This window comes from Lissotriton helveticus, chromosome 11 (assembly GCF_964261635.1).
Source record: "Lissotriton helveticus chromosome 11, aLisHel1.1, whole genome shotgun sequence".
NCBI lineage: Eukaryota > Metazoa > Chordata > Amphibia > Caudata > Salamandridae > Lissotriton > Lissotriton helveticus.
Genome location: NC_136072.1, coordinates 54,532,565 through 54,555,171, shown reverse-complemented (window position 1 = coordinate 54,555,171; position 22,607 = coordinate 54,532,565). Strand labels below are relative to the sequence as shown.

The window sequence follows — 22,607 nt, the reverse complement described above, 5'->3', positions numbered from 1 at the left end:
TTGATTCCAGCCTTAGCCTACGGTTCAGTTATATTCAAAGGAAAGAAAGCCAAATTACTTGACTTACTTCAGATGTAAGCATTTTATGAATCCAAATTACACTAGCCAAGCTGGAGTTCAGCTAGAGTTTGGTCTATAAAGCCAAGTCTTAGCAAGGCAGGTGGCATTTCCCAAATGTATGTTTTCTTTATCTCCATCTGACTCAGGCTCTCTGGCGAACATGTGTTGGCAGGAAATAAATCACTTGACCCATACTGGTGCTTGAAGATTGTATTTATCCAACTGCTTCCAGACCAGACTTTTGAGCTAGAGTCTGAATTTCAGGAAATGGCTAGAGCCTCCCTTAAACTCTTCTCAACTGGAAAACAAAAGTTCTCTTGTTTATAGCTGATAAGGATGCTCTGGCAGCAAAGAAACATGCTTGGGCACTGAACATTTATTGGAAAAACAGGAAATCCAGCTTGAACTGTCTGCAAATTTTCCTTCACGGATGGCATACTAAATTGGATACAACAATGGACGGACATCTGTAGATGTTATTGTTAAATGCAAGAACATTTATTACACTTTTGTCTGTCCTTATTTTGTTGAGGCCTGTCATGTTCTTTTAAAGTCATTTAAATAAAAAAGGATTGAGAACATGTTGTAAAGCTTATAAGCTTTGCCTAGTGGGCAAATCAATTCCAATGACTTGCCAGTTTGTTACGCTTCTGGCTTTGGTGGAAGAAATTTTTAAATCTTTATCTTAAACCATTAGCATTGTTTTAGTTCTTCTTTTGCACTCCACTGTATAGTTTTAAACACTGTGATCATATGAAGAGATGTTTTACATCATATTGAGATTTAATGGACTGATAAATTATAGGCATTTATGTACTTTAGTATTAATATGCAAAATTGTTTTAAATATCTCGTATTTGTTATTTTAATATTCATGCTATTCTTGCTCATAGTGAATGTTTCACTGGCAAAATGTGGCTCTTTTTATCTTGAGCTATTTATGAATATTTTGTATTAATCAGACAACAAACATTGCTTACTTACTTACTATTGCCACTTCACTATAATCAAGAATAGGGAAGGTGTTCAACACTGGAGGGGTCAGATTTACTATTCAAACTCCAGCCTAAGCTAATTTTGTGAAGGTGTTATACTTCAGAGGTGGGGAGGGGACTTTATTATTTTTACTCCAAACTAAGCAACAGAAGGGAAGCAACACTGGACTTTGGAGAGGTCCAATTTACTATTTATTCCCACAGAAAACTATGCAACAGTAGGGAAAACATTGGACTTTGGAGGGGTCAGATTTGGAGGGAGCACTCTAACCTATGCAACATTGGTGAAGGTGTTAGCCTTTGGAGGGAAAAGATTTACTATTCCCACTCCAACCTAAAAAACAGTTGGGAAAGTGTTGAACTTTCTAGGTGTCAGATTTTCTTTCGACTCCCACTCCAACCGAAGCAACAGTAGGGAAAGTGGTGGGCTTTGGAGGCGTCAGGTTTATTTTCCTTACTTCAACTGAAACAACAGTAGAGAAAGGATTGGATGTTTGAGGGGTCAGATATACTATTTGCATTTCAATCTAAGCAGAAGTAGGAAAATGGTTGGATTTGAAAAAAGTGAGATTTACTATTCCCTCTCCAAATTAAGAAATTTGAAGGAAAGTGTTGGACTTTTGAGGCGTTACATTTTCTATTCACTCTACAAACTAAGCAATAGTAGGGAAAGCAAACCATTTTTAATGCACTGAGTACTTTCCAGTGGCGTTTTTAATTGCTACACTGTTCAAGTAGTTGAAGACATTAATTTTCACAGCCAAAATGTCAAAGTTGCATTACTTCTGATCTCAAACTGTACACAACATGACAAGCATTGATCAGGAAAATTATTAGCGCTCTTACTTATTCTCCAGAGTGATTTTGGGCAGCCACACCATGTCAGCAGGCATACGGATGATAGAGATGTTATAGAAGTCAGAGGGATTCCATGTCAGCCTATAATCATACCAGACCTGGAAGTAGCAAACAAAAGAGTGTAAATCACACTGCCTTGCTCTTGCGCTGTACTTTCATAAAGCTGCCACGTTAAATAAGCATTGGCAAAGTCAGCCAGTCTGGTTTATAAGCAAAAGTTAGGGTTTATTGATGGTAATTGTGGATGTGTGGGTGGGTCGTTGAATTGATAACGCATTAATGATTCAACCTTGGTAGCTGCAGCCTCACCTTTAATTCTCTGTGTCAGATCAGCTGCATAAATAACAGAATGTATTTATCTAAGATTTAAACAACTCCAAATTGGTCATACTTATATGAGGTACATAAGATCAATGTTGATGGAGTAGTTATAAATAGGCTTGGGAGTAATTTAAAATAAATCAGATTAATCTGGGTAATTTTGGTAATCCCACATTGCTCTTTGATGCAGGGTTACAAGTAATGATATGATAATCCCTGCTTGGGTAATTAAGAGTAATTTTGGAGTAAAAATCCTATACAAACTGCACATTTAGTGAGCAAAAGCGGCTACTCACAGTGCTATGCATGTTCTGTTCAATTTAGTGCTATTTCCAAAATGAATGCGAGGGGGCAGTATTGCGCTAAGAAAATAGCGCTACGTGTAGAATGACTCTTCTTGTGTAACTCTGTGGAATCTCACAGAATGAATAGTTCATTCCGCATGATTACGATACACTGAATTACGTGAGTTACATATACTCCTGGTTACAACCAGAGGTGGCTATGGTGACGGGTAATAAATCGGACAATACATTGACAGTACGTTACACAGTATAAGCATTTACAAGTTAGAGCACTTGGTGATAAAGTGATTTGCACAAAGTCACACAGTTGTTGGTACAATGCCACAGCTCTACCTTTGCAAGGTCAGCAAGATATCCACATCTCCTTTTTAACATCTCCCTCTTCCAATAACCAACATCTGGTAAAATAATCTATTTCACAAAACTGATACTCAGGGACAGAGTGCACACTTCATTAGTACTCAATGAACACATGTTTAATTTTTCTGCTGCTAAATAGGATGTGTTTGAAGGGAATATTAGTTTATGTTAATTGTACTGTGTGGAACAGGATCATAATCACACAAAAGGTTCCTTTAGATGATGGTGGCCAGCCAGCCTGCCAGATGAGCGGAGGATTTGGCCTCCACTCCACGATTGTCAGCCATATTTAGAGGTCTCGGCCTTGACAAAGAATTTGTGACAATCATGTCTTTTTCATATTCACTAATTATACTAATTACAAATACATTAATGAAATTTCCAATCAACACACAACCAAGGATTATCATAATAAGAAAAAGTGTTAATGCGTGAAAAGTCATGCCTTAAAATGTTGCGAGAGAATATAAAAATTAACTAACTGGAATACATGTGCTTCATTCAATTCTTACCCCAAGTTAAGGGAGCGAGTAACTAGGCACTTACGACCAAATGTACATCTTACTAACACATGGGCAAACTAAACCTTGAGCCGAGTGACAGAAAGTAATGTTTTGGGACCTATTCACAAACAGGATTTTGTAGTACGTTTTGTAATACTACAATAGTGCTACAAACTACAATATGCTATTCAAAAACCTAAGTGTGTAGTTTATACCTCTGCCTTCAATACTTTTTTCTGCATTGAGATCTCCGCCACACGGTGGAGTTTCCACACACATAAGTATAAGTTTTAGTAGTGAATATTGGTAGGGACATGGGGGTGGCAGGAAAATGGGAACTATTACTACTAAATGGGAGGTGTTAAGGAAGGAGTGAGAATTGGCTGAGAAAGGGCAAAGAAGGGGTTTAGATTTTTAGCAGTAACTTGAACTCCTAAGTTTGGCTCCACCCCTTTTTTCATGGGTAGAGATGTGTAGGTTTACACCTTTGTGTAAATTTATGCTTGGATTTTGTTAGTAAACAAACGTAGTAGAGTTACTCAAACGTGTAAGGGCAAAGTTACTTGTGTTAATTAGTCACTCTTAACTTACGCTTGTGAATAGCTTTGCCAGAGACCAAGAATAGGTAAACCAAATAAGCATGTACCAAAACGTTATTTTTACCAAATACCTTGAGCGATGGAACCAACAACAATGCTACATCGAGAAGCAAAACATAAATAAATAAAACACATATTCATGCATGTCTGTAAAGAATGATCAATATGGGTTGGTCCTCTTGCCCCCAGCTTACCTGGTAGCCCTATGTTCTGTCAGCATGAACTGCTGGTCCGAGAACTCGCTTTGTATCAAAGCAGATGATTTGTAACCAGCTTACGAAGAAAATTAATGATCACGCTACCCGGTTGCCTGGAATGGTAGTCTGTGTCGAAGAAACCTCTAAATCAAGGCAATAACTTTACTAAAATGCTGAAACTGCCTTTAAAATCCAAATTGTGATGCTGAGTGCAGCTGCACACTACTAATCAATGTCACACCTGGGGGCATACTACCAACAAATAGCGATATTTATCGCTAAGTAGGGTTAGCGGCAATATTTTTATCGCCGCGCCTCACCAGTATTTATCGCTGAGATAACTTGCTATTAGCAAGGTTTATCTCAAAAGCGATAAAAATCAGGCAAAATGTGTGAATATCGCTGAGAATACAGCGATATTCACACATTAGCGATGAAATGCTCTTAGCCATGTTATCCACCTCCCATTGGATAACATGGCTAAGAACTGGTCTGAGCAGGCGTTGGTTTTTGCCGATAGCGGGAATATTTCCATCGCTACGCCTGCCTTGCTTTCAGTCGCTAACAGGTTGGGTACGCCCACTTTGCATGTCATTAGCGATAAATATCGCTGACATGCAAAGCGGGCCCCAAACCGCTCGCTATCGCCTAAAAGCTGTCGCTAACATCAGTTAGCGACAGCTTGCTAATAGAGCGATATAATTATCGCTGCTTAGCAGCCGAAAACGGCCGCTAAACCGGCAATAATTGCCTATCGCCACCCTTGATAATATGCCCCCTAGTTCAGTAAGCCTGTTGCGCTCAAATGATCATCTAGCTATCGAGCTGTTACCCAGGTACCTACCTTCTAAATACATGGTAATTACAGCAACTTGTGTATAATCAGATTAATCCCTATATAATTCTGTAGTCACAAGATAACTCTCATTGTGTAGAGCACTAGGACCTACTTTCTTATTGTACTAGGGTAGCCATGGATCATTTAGTACAAACTTGGCATGTGATAAGGAAACATCACTGAACCAATATACAAGGATCTCGAATCATTAGAAAACTTCTAACTCATATAGTACCACCATGTGGTACACAATATCAGCTCCCTTCACATGTCACCCGGAGAGGAGCCGATATCACATCCCATGCACATAATTGACTAGAAATGCCAGCAGACAGCAGGTTTCCAGCTATTGTTTGGAGGCTCCAACAGTCGGTGTCCTTTATGGAGTGTCAAACACACACCATTGGTGGTACGTAGAAGGTTTGTTTTTTAGGTGCTGGAAACAGCGGGTACAAAACTTTGCTTACCGGGAAGAAACATCATAGCACCCTGCTCCAGATGACACATGTAATAGCAATCTCTGATCTTACTTGCATGCACCAGCCCGAGAATGAAAACAAATACACTTCAGTCGATAATCCAAAAATCTTTTTGGGACCAAAAGGGTGCAGTGTAGTGCAAAGTGGGATCTGATCAGCAGATGCTTAACAGTTTTTCTAAAAGCATTGATGGATTTAAATGTCAATGAAGCAGAATAAGTTTCTGGTTAGCCCCACGAAAAGACTTTAATCTCCTGTATATACATCAAAGGGCTGGAGTTGAAAACAGTAAAGATCACATTTCCCAGGGATCATATCTTCAAAGGGAAAAAGCCTAGTGTGACTGGTCATCTGAAGATAAGGAAGAACACTTCAAAGACAACTTTTTGACCAAAAGACACGCCACCCTTCCCTTGTGTAACTAAACATGTTGCTGAAGGGGCAGAAAAACCCTGGTACATTTATGACAGAATTAAATGGGTTTGTTAAAAATTTGCCACTTTAAAACTACAGAAAAGAGAATGTGCACCAATGTCCCCACTGCAAGCAATGGCAGTGCTGCAAGCAACATTCCAGGGCATGAGGATGAATTGTTTAAGATGACTTGACTCCTCAGAAAAGGGACCATACTCACATGCTCATGGATTACACCACAGGCTAAACATAAGTGGTTCCTCACAGTGGGAAAATAGATTCACACTTCTGTGAACTGTCATACCATTCTTTCTCTGATTGAGATTACAGAAGAACATAGTCACGGATTATAAAAGATAGCTCCTTTCCAGTCTCTTGAAATATGCGTGTGCGGACATTCAGAACTATCATCCGAGAAAGTCTATATACCATCACAGAACAGATGGTCACGTACATTAAAAGAATGGAATCATCAACTGATGTCACACAATACTTTTGGATCTCAATGTAGACCATACAAAGCACCTCAGAGTCCTTCAAACATTTTGAATCGGTCTTGAGGTACCAACCGCAGAATCATATTGATAGGACTCTACAATATTTTAAGAGAGCAGGGTTTCCTAGAGGAATTACCAATTGAACTCTACATTTTGGGACTCCCCCTTATTTTTAGCCACCGCTTGATGGATCATCGCAAAACTTTCTATGAAGGAGCCGAAGTGGATGAACCTTTTTGTGTGAAAGTTTTGGCACATTCATCGATTGGGACCAAAATTTATTAGCAAAACCAAAAATGGTCTTCTTATGAAAACTCTTACCTAACTATAACTACACAGTGTTGATTGCCACTGTGTTATATACATAGCATATTAGTCAACATTAACTCTACTTCAATCATGTTTTCAGGCTATATATACTAAGTAATGTGTCTCTTATTAGTGAAAATTAATTTTGACAGTATTCTAAAGTACGTACAATTGCATAATTGAGCAAAGCGGAAAAGTAGACTTAAAGCTGGAGAGTTGAAATGGAGCTGCAGCATCCATTCTATTCATATTTATGTAGAGTACTGTGCTTGTTTCAGTGCTCTAACACAAGAATGTACAATGCTGAAAGCATGCATACAATAAATGCAGGTGTGTTTGCCTCCACTTTAAAGAGAGAGGGCGTTTCTTCTTCTTTCAAGAAAATGTTTTTCTTTTTTTCTAATACCATTTACCCAAACTGCATAAAGTTCAATCTAGAAATGGGAAATATTGCTATATCAATAAAAAAAAAGTTCTTAAAATCACAACCTGATTTATATGAAGAATCAAGCAAATATTTTAAAACTGGATAAACTCTGATGGACTGGTCACTTTAAAACAATATTCGCGAGCTGAAAATACTTTAAATATATAACTATACCACAGATGGATAAATAATGTTTTTGTGGTTTCTTGTAGCTCTAGAACTTGAAGTTGTGCAGGAGAGAACCAATTTTAGATATACAGTCACCCTGGCACACAGAAGGTGATGTTTCCCATCATGACTTCCAGTGCTGCCACTCTATGAACTAGGTTAGCGCTCTAGTTCTTTACTCAAACTATGTGATGTTCACACACAGGCGGTATAGGCACAATATGCTGTGATGTGTTGGCTGGTCCTGCAACCAGGCATAGCGTGGCTTCTGGATATGAATCTCCCTGGTAGATATTGCCGAGCATGGGGCCAATCAAAATGAAGCATTTTCATTTTGTGCAGCAGACTAATTTTAAATCAAATTAACTTTCTCATTTGCATTGGAATTCACTGTTCATAATCATAATAATAACTGGCAACAACAAAACAACAACAAAAACAATAATCATAGTGATAATAATAGCAATAATAGGAGCAACAATTCTCCTACTACCTCTCCTACTACCAGTGGTAATAGTTTTACTACTGCTACGTCTACAATTAAAAATAATATTATATATCTTACATGCTTCAGCCACACATTTGATGTAAGCGTCTCATCAGCCTCTTTCTGTAAGAGAGTAAATCAAAGCATACAGTTACTACAGGTTATCCTTTAAGTTATGGAAACACATTCAGAATGTCAACTTGTTTACCGCTTACATGCGTTTCAAATAGAGGTATATAAGCCTGAAGAGTGACATATAGCCTCTTGAAGGCACTCATTGAGGTTAGCCAGGAGGATTTCCACCTCTTACCATCTAAATTTCTAATAGCTTCTTGCCAAGGTGGTGGCCATTTTTATTGTTGGCAGGCCTTCTTGAGATTTGAGGGTGAAGGTCTTATAACCATTGTGTAATAGTCTTTGTATAGTGTGCCAATATGAAAAGAAAACACATGGCGGTGAGAATGGGGCCACGTCTTGACTTACTTTAAGCAGACGCTCCTTGTGCATGCAACATTAGGTCCACATACATTCTACTGCTGATGCAAAACCTATTGAGCAATACTGAAGGTCTAAGCCATCATTTATGCAAAACACTTTCTACTTAAGTGAGATACTTGTCCAATGGAAATGGTGGAAGAAGGTTCTTTGCTTTACTGAGCTAATGGACTTAACTTTGACGTCTACAGAAGTAGACCTTGACCACTTCACAGTGTATTATAGATAGTGTCGAAACATGTCATGAGTGGTTATCCCACCTTTTTGCACCACTGTTATCCTACTCTACTACAAAAGGGGCTGCAGATGCTTGCGAACCCTTTGTATAATACGGATGGTGTCAGTGCAATCCCAAGGTTCTACGACCTTACTTGTAGGGTGCGTAGCCCCTTGCAAATGAGTAAATCCTTTGACTCTGCACCATGTTACAGATGTGGGTACAGAGGCAAAGAGGCCATTAACTGTGCACCAAAATAGAAGGTACGAGTGTCCCACATTCTCCAGGCATCTACCTGCAAGCGGGAACAGTCACTCTGTGTATCAGAGTACAGGGGTATCTCTGCCTCCCCTTTGCCAAGGAGTCCATGTTGCCATTTTCAGTCCAAAGGAGACCGGTAACTTGAAATCGCCGGTTCGTCTTTGCCTAATGGGTTCATGTCTACACTGAGAACAGTGGATTTGCTGTAATATGCACAGACTCCTGGTTTGCACCAGGTAAGCATATTTAAGGGTGCGCAGAAGTGCAAAGTGAGACAGTGCACAGTATGTCTCACGCGCCCCCTGAACTCCTTGCATACTAATGTAACAAACCCTGAATGTAGCTTGGCTACCAAAGATCATGGGTGCAAAGCAATCAGTGTATGGGAAATTTAAGTAGAAGATTGCTTTTCCTCCTTAAAGGTGTAATGGGCATGCCTTGTGAATGCCTGTACCATTTGATCTTTGGCTGCGATAATGTCATTATTTTGAAATCTGGAAGCTCGCCAGCTGCAGCCTAAGTCTTACTCGAGAAACTTCCTAAGGCAGTAAAGAAGATCACTGTTTAGGTCAGTATGTATATGTAATCCCTCTTCTGATTTGTAGCTTGAGTCATATAATTGATGTTTTAGTCATAATACTTTTCTTCCTTGGAATTTAGATGGATCCAAACTACTGATCTATCCCAGGGTTTCTTATTAGTTCACTAACAGTGTTCTGAATATTATTTGTATATCAGTGCTTAATTTGAGCCAGTGGTTTCCGGTGCCGGTACTTAATTGTCAACACCGGTGCTTGTGGCAGTTTGCCACAAGGTGGCAATGTCTGGCTAATTTAGAGATGAACACAACAACAGATAATTATCAATTCAATGAACATTAACAATGACTATTACCTGCAGCCCAAGCCATTCTTATAGCTTTGGGGGTGGGGGCTGGAATAGTCTGACTTGTCACACTTGAGGGAGTGTGATGGTTAGTAGTAGTGTTGTACCATCATTGGCAGCGTAGCAGGAGCTATGGGTGGTACAAGCTAAAATGGCCTCCTGACGAGAGCCACGTCACTTCTTTTTGTTTACAAATTAAGCACAGGATTAATATCTGAATTTATGGGCACTTGAATAACTATTTTTATCTGCTAGCAAGTTTACACTCAATAACATTTTAAGTTTCAAATTTAATTGTATAACCTCTGCACTTTATGGGAAACTCATAATTTTCAGAGTTTTGCAGCTCAGAATGAGGGAAATCATGTAGAATCACCGTATTAGTGCACATTTTGCGGTATCTTTCTTACAAAAATTTGAAGATAGCACTACCTCCAGCGGTAATAGCATCCGAAAAACCATGACCCTGGGAATGAGGCTCATGGTCTATCTCGGTGGCAAGGTGTATTGTTGCCTTAATCACATAAATCATTTTAATAAAATCATTGTTTATGAGAGTCAGCTGAGGGAAACAGGAAAAATAAAATTATAATAAAACCATTTTATTATTGTTTTATTTTTCTTTCCACCTAGAGCCAGCCATGCCTGGGCAGGGTGGGGCAATGTTTACAGCAGGGTAATGGTAGTGTGCACTGTAAGTGTGCATGACGGTTTGGCATCAAACCAGCCCACTCAGACCAATCATGGTGCAGCTCTCATGCTGTATAACCATTATGAGAGCAGTGTCTTGATTGGAGTACAGCCACTTGTGCAGTGTGCACCATCCCATGGGGAAATGGAGTCAGGACAGCAGCAGAACCCGAAGACGTCGGGCAGCAGGTAAGGGCTTTTTTGTGTGTTATTTACCCCCACCCCACACCTCCCCACCCCGCCGCACCACTTGCTATTGAGAGCAGCCGCTACTGCAGAGGAGTGACTCACTAGAGAAATGAGGTTGGAGAGGGTGAGTTCAAGGGCGACGTCCACAGTTTCATCCTTGTTTTTCACTGGCCGAATCTCCTTGTTATAACCTTTATCAACCATGAGGTAATGGATGAGGGTCTCCTCCTCACTCCGACCAGAAAGACCTGCAATGTAAAACAACAGCTGATTGGGTGGAGCTCTTGATATTGTGGACAGTCACATAGAGATATCAAAAAGGGAGGGGAAGCAGTTCAAGTAAAAAAATAAATAGATATTTAATACTTTCCTGAAGGAAATCTCAGTAAATAACATAAAGCATAAGGAAAATACATTATTGCATATTGATAATATAAAAACTAGAGAAAAGGCACCATTAGTACTTATACTAATACTAATAATACAGCTAATAATAATACTAATAAAAAAATTTGTGTTAGTCTTAGATCTGATCTTTTATCACTTCTATGTACAATTGTTTCACTGTCTTCCTGGCTGGTCCAGCACACCTCTCATGTTTGGATAAACCATTCCAGGAACTAGTTACAAAATTAACAGATGGCTAGATGTAAATAACATATATTAGAGTGTGATCTCATGATCCATTAATACATTTAAATATGGCTGCAGACCCTTCAATAAGAAAAGTTTCATGTACATTTGCCCACTTGCCTTTTCCAGATAGGGATAGCAAATTAATCACTTTCATCCTTTCATCCTGATCTATATATAGACCTAGTAACTGCAACTAGTGCAGGGCACCAGCAAGTCATCTATGAAATCACCAATAGCTGGATCACCCTTGATTGTCCACTCACGTCTTAGCTGTTATTGCAGTATGTCTTCATTAGCCTATTTACCACCTGCTGCTAACCCGCAAGAAGCCGGAAGTGATATTTCTCGATTTAGCCATTCAAATGGTATAGAGTTACCTATGCCGCATGGTGGTGCCATGATTAAGTCAAGGCAACAAGAGTCACCCGTACTCTATGTAGTGACACAGAATACAGGGCTAGAACATTTTTTGGTGCCATGTGCCTTCCTGAGTCCAGCTATTGCTTACCCAAAAAAGAATTGATTAAATATATTTAAACCATTTTGGCTCTATTCATTGTTTCCCTTTTCAAAATCACCAAAGGTTTCCAAAGTAACCAGGTGTCAATGATATGTCAAATTCACAGATTTGATTTAAAGTTTGCAAATGCTAGACAATTTTGGGATATATAAATCACGTTGAATTATTTTTGTTTAGTGTAGGCTGGGTCCAAATTGTGTTTTGCAGGTCATTTATAGTGGACTTTAAAAAAAGGTCTGGGTCTGTGTACTCATACCTGATTCTACTAACCCTAACCCAGCATGCCTAGTGCAGAGGGCAGAACTTCCACCACAGTCTGTGGGCTTGAAACAAGGTCTGCTGGCTTTTTGCTATGAGCATTCTGAAGCTTTTATTAGCTGAAACGTCATATATATTTCTATCACATCAAAAAGTGCATGTTCCATAACAACTGGAGGCATGTCTGCCATTTTGTAACCAACAGGACACCTGTGAAGTTCACAAAGACAATCAGTGCTCCTTCAAAAATGGAGCAGTGCCTGCCACATCTGATGGTATGAGCTTTGAGCAGCTAAAGAGGCTTCTCCAGAGGAAGAAAAATGAATTTGTACTGGGAACATCATACAAATGGAGAAGCACCTCAAGGACTCCATCACTTCATCACTTGGAAGTTTGTTACACATCCCCCAGGAGAGCAAAACTGAGCATGTGAAGGGTCATCTGCAAGCTCTGTGCTGGGAAATTAAGCCGCAGGAGAGAGGTCTATAGTCATTTAGCGGTTCCATCATTACGTAACCTCAAGCCAAAGCATGGCAATGTTGTTTCGAAGTTTCAGGGCGAATAAGCAAAAACAAATTATACGCAACTGATGCACAGAAAGCAGAAACACTGCATAACAAACCACACATCAAAATATTTGCCTTGTATTGCATTGACTGAAAACCAACCTTGAGGAGCAGAGAGAAGAACCCTAGGATTGAGAACAACAAGATGGAAGACAACCACAAATATTCCACCAATAAAAAGATGTTTAACGTTTGTAAGAGGTTATTTGCCAATGTAGTTGCACCAACGTTCAATAAAACACACAAAACAACTCAAAACGAAAAAAACACCTTAATAAATAATGGATAATTTTGAGTACCAGACTCAAGACTGAATAAAAGGCCTGTCTTTAGTAGGTCCTGAAAGGCCACCTGCTGCAGGATGGGTGCAGGGCTTGCTTCAAAGAGAGGACTCAGCCAACACTCACTGCGCATTGCCAAAGTTTGTGCCCAGCAGCTCTTGACCTTCTTCAGTGGTTGTGCACAAGAAAGGCCCTGCTCCCAACCCCTGCTAAGTATGGCCAATTCAAGGACGACTTAAGGCTTTGGAGGGAGTTAAGGCACAATTTATTGGTCGGGACATACCAAATGGGTAGACAGAGCACCCTTAAGGGGATGATTCAGTGGGCACTGATGGAAGGATAAGGGGGGAGGACCTTTACCACGCTGCCATTACAACGCAAGTCGTTACTACGACTTGCGCTGGATGGCGCTGTTGGTTAAGGAATATTGTAATTTTATATTCCAACACCTTCCCTACTGTTACGTGGACTGGTGTTGGTGTAGTGTTTTATCTAGGAAACCTGAATCGATATTCCTATTTTATGCCCTTGTCCGGTTATTATCAATAATGTCCATACAACGGCATAATAATCATATCCATAATTCAGTCGTAGCACATGCTGTCACATTAAGCAAGGCTACTTCTCCGGCCCCCTAGTAAGCACACCGAGTTCTCTAAACAAAACCAAGCCTCCAGCAACCTGGGAAATCCCCCTTGCTTTTGTTTTGATTTCATCCTAGAACTCCTGTAAATCACTGTAAGAACGGCCAGTTCTTAGTGACATCTTTATTGACGTCTTATGTCCAACCTTACGTCAAACCCAAGCACCTTTCAGGTATAAATATACCAACGTTGCCTTAAGCAAACACACGGTGGTGATTCTGGAGCAGAGCAGCTAGCTACTTGCCCGACAGCCCAGCTGATGCGAGAGCCCACGGACGCTGCCCCTCCTCCCTGACGCACTGAGAGAGACGCTGTCTTTTCTCCTGCCGAGAAATCCAGCTCCGGTGTTTCCAGATACCTTTGCGGGTTACTGGGATATCGAGTCCTGAGAAAGAGATACCAGACCTCCTGCTTTCTATTACCCAGGTACGGAACTGACTAAACCCTTACAGAGAATTCTTGAGTCAGATTCTTGGCAAAACAAACTTACCTTAAACTGCTACTTACTTACTCCTTCCCACGTATTAGGCTTAGGTCAGGTACACCGGGGTAGGCGTATTTAGAAGCACCAGTTGAGTATGATTAGTCAATGTATATATGTATGTATATATTTTATTTATTTTAAAGTATCATATGGCTAAGAAACCATATCAATGCTTTTACAGTATTATTTTATAATCCTCCTTTTACTGTACGCACTTTACTTTACCATGAGCATTACAATCGTGGCAATTCATTTCTCTTGTATGTATGTATGTATGTATGTATTTATTTACTTGATTAAGCGCAACTGCCACCCAAAGGGTACCCTGGCGCTGAGACTGCGTCCGTGCTGCAACAGGTCTATCATTACATTTTCCTAGGGAACAAGAACGTTTTCAGGTCCTTTTTAAAAGAGGGGAGATCCTGTGTACTCCTCAATGTCAACGGGAGTGAGTTCCAAAGTGTAGCGGCCGTAAAGCCAAACGCCCGGCCGCCCATCCTCACTCTATTTATCCTCGGGACCGTCACTAAGAACGCCGAAGAAGATCTTAATGATCTAGTAGCGCAGTACCAGGAAAACAGGTTTTGGATCGGCGTTGGCCCCTGTCCATGCAGGGCCTTGAAAACAAGACAAGCTGACTTGAACAATATTCTCTGCTGGACAGGTAGCCAGTGGAGATCAGCCAGTGCTCCCGTGGCAGAGGCAGATCGAGGACGCGCTAGAGCCAGCTTAGCCGCCATATTTTGTATCCTCTGTAGTTTTAAAATTAGAAGTTTTGGGGCCCCCAGGAGCAGTGCGTTGCAGTAATCTAACCGGCTAAGGATAGAACTGCGCACTACTTCTGTTCTAGCATTTTCAGGGAGAAGAGGTAAAATCTTGCGTAAGGCCCGAAGTAGGCCCATGCAAGTCGCTACTGTTCTGTTCACCGACGCATCAAGCTGCAGGTTGGGTTCAAATAGAACTCCCAAATTCCGGACCGACTTTGCTGCCTCCACCGTGCCAGGAATAGATGCAGGCCAGAAGTCGTCCGGGAGCGGGCGCGGTGTACGATCTAAGGAGCAGTGGACCACTTCCGTTTTTAGGCTATTAAATTGTAGCGAGTTCGCGAGCGAGTTGTATGAGGAAGAAGACTGCTCAATAAATAACACCTTTTATTGAAAATGCCCGTCTCTCTTTTCTCTGCATTCTGGTCATTTGACTGAGTGAAATAGCTGTCTATTGTTTTCACACGACTCTATAGATACACTCTTATTCAGGGAGAGCAAAGTTGTCATGTTTTATGGTTGTCAGAAGCTAATTCCTTCTTGTCTATCCAGGGAGGTTAAACTCCTCCTCGTTTATTCGAGAAAGTTTCTACTGATCTATGAGCTAGCTGGCAAACCTTAAGTCTAATATAGTCAGTAGAGACCTAGATAACCTCAGTCCTACGTCTACACTGCTGAATATACTATTCCAATGCGCAGAGCCTATTGGGAATATAGGAACTACACTACATGGCGCCCAACGTTTGGTAAGGCGATAAATCTAACGCAAGACGTTAGAGCAGAGGTACTCATAGTAAGGCCCGCGGGCCGGGGGCGGCCCGGCATGCCTTCCCTGGCGGCCCGCGCATCATACCTGTGTTTTACTTTTTTTTTTTTAAGTGTCTGCAGCAGCACGAGAGACTCTGCTGCTCTGTGGGGGCTGCCGGCCGGGCGATCCTAGCAATGGCCAGAGTAAAACTGCAGGGCCTAAGAAGAGGGGAAATACAAAGGCCTCATTAACATGCAAATGGTCTTTTGAAGACCTCTGAAGTGCTCGGGTGCGGCTGTGAGTGTGTGTGTGTCCCGGCTGGCACACAGGCAGGGTGAGATGACAGAGGGTGACAGAGGAAGTGGGAAGGAAAGGGAGGGGGAGGGGGATGGAGAGGGAGTGAAAGGGAGTGAGAGAGAGTGAGAGGGAGTGAGTGAGTGAGAGGGAGTGAGTAAGGGAGTGGGAGGGAGGGAGTGAGAGGGAGGGAGTAAGTAGGTGAGTGAGAGGGAGTGAGAGGGAGGGAGTGAGTGAGTGAGAGGGAGTGAGTGAGTGAGAGGGAGGGAGTGAGAGAGAGGGAGGGAGTGAGAGAGAGGGAGTGAGTGAGAGGGAAGGAGTGGAAGGGAGTGATAGGGAGGGAGTTAGTGGGAGTGAGTGAGTGAGAGGGAGTGAGTGAGAGGGATGGAGTGAGTGAGAGGGATGGAGTGAGTGAGAGGGATGGAGTGAGTGAGAGGGATGGAGTGAGTGAGTGGGAGGGAGGGAGTGAGTGAGAGGGAGTGAGTGAGAGTGAGAGGGAGTGACTGTGAGGGTGTGAGAGGGGCTGAGTGAGAGGGATGGAGTGAGTGAGAGAGAGGGAGTGAGAGGGAGGGAGTGAGTGAGTAGGAGTGAGAGGGAGGGAGTGCGTGAGAGGGAGGGAGGGAGTGAGAGTGAGAGGGAGGGAGTGAGAGGGAGGGAGTGAGTGAGAGGGAGTGAGTGAGAGGGATTGAGTGAGAGGGATTGAGTGAGGGAGAGGGAGTGAGTCAGAGGGAGTGAGTGAGAGTGAGTGAGAGGGAGGGAATGGGAGGGAGGGAGTGAGAGTGAGTGAGAGTGAGTGAGAGAGAGAGTGAGTGAGAGTGAGAGTGAGAGTGAGTGAGAGGGAGTGAGGGAGTGAGTGGGAGGGAGTGAGGGAGAGGGAGGGAGTGAGTGGGAGGGAGGGAGTGAGTGAGAGTGAGAGTGAGTGAGAGTGAGTGAGTGAGAGTGAGTGAGTGAGAGTGAGTGAGAGTGAGTGAGTGAGAGTGAGTGATAGTGAGTGAGAGTGAGTGAGAGTGAGTGAGAGTGAGTGAGAGTGAGTGAGGGAGTGAGAGGGAGGGAGTGAGAGGGAGGGAGTAAGTAGGTGAGTGAGAGGGAGTGAGAGGGAGGGAGTGAGTGAGTGAGAGGGAGGGAGGGAGGGAGAGGGAGTGAGTGAGAGTGAGAGGGCGTGACTGAGAGGGAGGGAGTGAGTGAGAGGGAGGGAGTGAGAGGGGGAGGGAGGGAGTGAGTGAGAGGGAGGGAGTGAGAGGCAGGGAGTGAGAGAGAGGGAGTGAGAGAGAGGGAGTGAGAGAGGGAGTGAGAGAGAGGGAGTGAGTGGGAGTGAGTGAGTGAGGGAGGGAGTGAGGGAGTGAGGGAGTGAGAGGGAGTGAGTGAGTGAGAGGGAGTGAGTAAGTGTGAGTGGGAGAGGGAGTGAGTGGGAGAGGGAGGGAGAGGGAGTGAGTGAGACGGAGAGGGATTCAGACGGACAGGGAAGGAGAGGGAGTGAGACGGAGACAGAGAGGGAGGGAAAGGGAAGGATAGGGAGGGAGATGGAGAGGGAGGGCAAGGGAAGGAGATGGAGTGAAAGGAGGGAGATGGAAAGGGAGGGAGACGGAGAGGGAGTGAGAGGGAGGGAAAGGGAGGGAGACTGATAGGGAGTGAGATGGAGGGAAATGGAGGGAAAGGGAGGGAGACTGATGGGGAATGACACTGAGGGAAAGGGAGGCAGACTGATGGGGAGTGAGATGGAGGGAAAGGGAGGGAAATGGAGGGAGGGGGAGGGAAAGAGAGGGAAATGGGGGGAGAGGGAGGGAAAGGAAGGGAGACGGAGAGGGAGTGAGAGGGAGGGAAAGGGAGGGAAATGGAAGGAGAGGGAGGGAAACGGAGGGAGAGGGAGTGAGAGGGAGGGAATGGGTGGGAGACGGAGAGGGAGTGATAGGGAGGGAGACAGAGAAGGAGTGAGAGGGAGGGAGAGGGAGGGAAAGGGAGGGAGACGGAGAGGGAGTGAGAGGGAGTGAGAGGGAGTGAGAGGGAGGGAAAGGGAGGGAGACTGATAGGGACTGAGAGGGAGGGAGAGAGAGGGAAAGGAAGGGAAATGGAGAGAGAGGGAGGGAAAGGGAGTGAAAGGGAGTGAGACGGAGAGTGTGAGAGGGAGGGAAAGGGAGGGAGACGGAGAGGGAGGGAGAGAGAGGGAGGAAGTGAGAGAGAGGGAGTGAGAGAGAGGGAGTGAGACAGTCAGAGTGAGACAGAGGAAGACAGGAGGGAGAGAGGGAGAGAGAGCTAGAGAGAGGGAGAGAGAGCTAGAGAGAGGGAGGGAGACAGGGAGAGAAAGAGAGAGATGTGTGTATGCTGGGACAGCTCAGTGGACGAAGGCGTCCGCTGCAGGGACCTGTGATCAACCTCATGGTCAGTTTTATGTTGTTGCTCTAGCCCCGCCCCCTCCCCCACTGACCCCGCCCCCCACCGATGCGGCTCTCGGACATAAACCAAACTGTAAATTTGGCCCCCGAGAGAAAGTTTGTGAGTACCCATGCGTTAGAGTAACTCAGTTGTGCTTTTTCACACAGACCCTTTTTCCCGTAAATACTCCAAAAGACGTCTGGAGTGGGTAAAAGGTAAAAAATCCGCCGGAACTTAGTAGGAAGAGATTTCTATGTATAGTTTCTGGTTTAGTCAACGTTGAAGGATACAGTGTTCCAAAAATATTGTTCACCTAATCTTTGTTTCCTTGAAACCTGATCTGCAACAAAAACCTTTCTGTCAGTAAAAATGTCAGAAAATGAAGAAGAAAGGGAGACAGCTGGAATAGCAGCTCAACTCCTAGAGGATGACACTAGTCTCCTGCAGACCGACCCGAATGCTATACTCATTCCGGTCAACATAAGAAAAACTATAACTCTTAAACTTATAGAGAATGGACTAACATCGAGAGGTGGTATAGTCGTATTCGTAATTGAGGCACATGAATATCGGCAGACAGAGGTATTCTATTCATGGATAAACTTTCCAGCAGCAAACGCTGTCACACACGAATTCCACTGTTACACAATAGAGGAACCTCCGCATGAATACACTCCTTTCGAGGAGGTGGAAATCCCATTAAAATACCAAGAGCACCTGCTCTGGTTTAAAGGCGCCCTAAAACACAATAATCACATCACCAGGCTCGATCCACTAGGTAGACCAGGAGCAACGTGGCCGGTTCTAGCCAGCTACACACCACATCCAGACATTGAAAAAATGTCAATACCAGAACTTTTAGCACAGCTAAAACAACTGATTAAAATTCATAGACAATTAGTCCAATATGTAATGCGGACTTCAACAGTCCAACCATCTATTAACATTCCACAGCTGACCCCTCATCAGGGGAACACAAACAAAATTACACCACAGAACATACAATCATGTCTGGGTAAAGTACCAATAAAACGGGAACAAATTCCATTCTGGTTAGCACAAAAAGTCACTCAAATAGAGGCAGTATTTCCTGATACTACCCCTACTAAGAAACACAGAATTCTGACTATCTGCCTTCCAATGGGATCGCACCACATATAGAGGACTGTGACACTTAGGGCACAGTCTTTGCTTCCATTTACACAAAAACACATGGTGTTCCGTCCATGGCGGTAATACCCGATGTGCTAAGACAGATTCAAAATTAATACGGTCCAGAACCTGCTTTAACTCTGGGTATGAAATTACTAAAAGACTTCAAGCAGGTCTCGGCTATATTATTAGCCAACATAAAAGGGGAAGCAGCATCTGTTGCGATCCGTCAGAAATTGAAAGAGACAGATATAGCAGAACAACCATTTGAACTTGCCAGAATCAAAGAAAAATCCTATGAAGAACTAGGAAGAGATAGTTTGGGTGGGAAACCAGTAAAACCCCAACTAACTGAAAATCCTGAAAAAATATTTATTAAAAATAATCTAAACACTCCAAAAAAGAGCTGGGATGGAAATAAACAATCCACTCCCAAAGAAAAAAGATTCCAGTCCAGAGGAACGTCTCCTCGGCGGAGAGAAAGATCTCAGGACCAAGGACACAAGTCTCCCCAGAGGGAGCCCTCTGAGAAAAGATACAACCTTAGAAATATGGATAATCTAAAGAAACCTGATAGATATCAAGATATTGATACACGTCCCTCTCGATCTTTTCAGACTTCCTCGCAGAAATCGGAAAGAAGAGGACGGTCAGAACAAAGGGAAGAGCACGTCAAGTCCAAAGACAAAGAACCTGCTCATCAAAGTAAAAAAATACAATTTCCAAGAAAGAAGGTAGCCAGCATTAAAATAGTCAACATGCCGAGGATACTGAGGACACAGCTGAAAAACGGAGAGTGGGCCCAGACAGTGCTAGACAGCGCAGCAGAAGTGACCATAGCTCGCAAGATCCTGAGGAATCATCTGGAGACAGTGGACACGAATGAATACATTCAAGTGGAAACTGCAGACAGCAGAGTTAGCAAACCTCATAAAATATACGAATTAACACTACGTATAGAGAGAGATAAGACTAGGAAAATAAGGGGTCTATTTTGGGATAACCTTTCCAAAGGCTATGACATCCTTTTAGCTGAAAAGGACTGGCCACCAGAGTTTGTCAGGGAGTGCCCTCATGGCGAAGAAATGATTATGCCTGCCTTCTCAAATCACATTCCAATTCATAAAAAATATACACTTGCAAGAAAGTGGGCAGTAGCCCAAGCTCCTGCATTATATAAAAATCATGTAGGATGGGATTAGGACTCTCCTCCTCACAAAATCCAATTAAAATGTCAACCGACTTCACAAAGGCAGTACCCAATTAAGCAAGAAGCTAAAAAACAGGTCAGGGAGATCTTAGATCAACTTGAATACCAGGGGGTGATTGAAACATGCACCTCACAAATGAACAATCCTTTGTTTCCTGTCTCCAAGCCAGACGATTCATATTGTCTAGTTTTGGACTACAGACACCTTAATTCATGTTGCAAGACATTTGCAGTACAAAACTCACACAGTGCAGCACTAATGAATAACATTGTGCGCAAAAAATACAAAACAACATTAGACATCTCTAATGGATTCTTTTGTCAAAACATTGCACCTGAAAGCAGGTATTTGACCGCTTTCTCAATAATGGGCTCGCAGAAATTTCTGTCGACTCCCACAGGGGTTCAAGAATAGCCCATGATTATTCTCAGCAAGAGTAACAGAGTTACTACAAATGTATGATGATGAGGCATTATCTTATGTCGATGATATCTATCTCACAGATGATGATTTGGATACTCACTTGAAAAGAGTGAACACCATAATACTTGGGTTCGCAGCAGAGGGTTACAAATTCAACTTTAAAAAGTCATGAATTGCCCATCTAACTGTCCTGTTTTTAGGATATGAATTATCAAGTGAAGGCAAAAGCCTAGCAGACCATTTCTTAGAGAAGTGTGCTGTACTCCAAGCACCAAAAACGCTGAGGAACTTACAATCAATACTAGGTTTCCTGAATTTCGGAAGAACATACATTTTAAATTATGCAGAGAGGGTTAAACCTCTCTATGAATTAATAAAACCAGATTTTAAACCAATCAATTGGACTCAAAAACACACAGAAATTTTGAGATCATTGCAAACAGACATGTTAGCAAAAACAAAATTGCAAACTCGCGATAACACATGCAACCTTGTAATCCGAGTCATCCCAGGAAGATGCAGATTCACGTACCTGACCTCTAATGAGGGAGAAAAGGTACCAATAGCATACAAATCACACTTGTACTCACAAGCTGAAAAAACATTCAGTCTTGCCAAAAAATTTTGTAAATGCGTTTCAAACAGCTGTAGCAAAAGAAAGAGCCCAGGCCCAAGGCAGACGGATTACTATTTTAACAGCAGAATCAGCCTTCGAGGCATTAACAAGCCCATGTAATTTAACTACCGTGGCATTAGATCCAAAATGGATACAATGGGAAAATTCGATTGCTACAGAAAAAGTGAAATACTATTTTGACCCGGAAATGAAAAAATTGAAATATCTAACATATGAAAAAGAATATCCTCTGCCTAACGACATTCTGCTCCTACAACAGTACGCCTGCGTAATATACACAAACAGTTATGCAGAACCCTCAGTTTGGGAAAAACAAGCTTATAACGCTACGTGCGAGGTTGTCAAATGCCGGTGGTGCGGAGGTAAATTGAGACCACTGGTAACAATGTCACAATCTGTAAAAAACAATTCAGGTCAACAGACTGAATTAATAGCTTTCAAAATGGCGCTCGACATTGCCGATCGCGAATTCCCGACACTAATAGTATGCGATTTGCATTCCTGCGTCAAATCATACAATAATGACTTGCAGACATGGGTTCAAAATGGTTACAAAGATGACACAGGTGCCACAATTAAGCAAAAATCGCTTTGGGAACAAGTAGTTCTTGTAAAGAAAGAACTACAAAAGACTCACGTGATACATACACTGAGTCATCAGCGTGATGGCGTTCACGCTGCAGGAAATTCATTGGCTGAAACACCCACAGCGGAAGCAACTAAACCGGCTTCCGTAGCCACAAAAAAGCGTTTAGAAAAACACATAGACGGGGAAACCGTGCTGGCGGTAAAAACGTCTTCAAAAGGCGACTGTGCAGCATTACCCGTGAACTATCCACTCAATTATACATACATAATCGATGCAAACTCCGTTCCTTTTGCTCGAATCCCTGGAGTGGGGGATAGAGTAATTCCAAACACGAACAGGAGAGTCTTGCTAATAGCAGACGCACACATGAGTGAAGGGCTAGGGCACCGAAAGATCAAGGAATCTCTGAAGGAATTACAATCAGAATACTGGTGGCCGGGAATGAGCCTGTAACATTACAAATTTGTAATAAGCTG

General features: G+C 42.7%; 1 protein-coding gene across 1 annotated transcript in view; it reads right to left on the bottom strand.

The window, feature by feature from the left end:
- The window catches only part of LOC144792908 (acetylcholine receptor subunit delta-like), a 120,493-nt gene that overhangs the window by 53,222 nt on the left and 44,664 nt on the right, over window positions 1-22,607 (bottom strand). The window contains exons 2-4 of the mRNA XM_078668111.1: window positions 10,657-10,802; window positions 7,896-7,940; window positions 1,902-2,011 (exon numbers count right to left, since the gene is read on the bottom strand). Coding sequence (XP_078524237.1) covers window positions 1,902-2,011; window positions 7,896-7,940; window positions 10,657-10,802 — 301 coding nt within the window. The remainder of the gene's footprint in view (window positions 1-1,901; window positions 2,012-7,895; window positions 7,941-10,656; window positions 10,803-22,607) is intronic.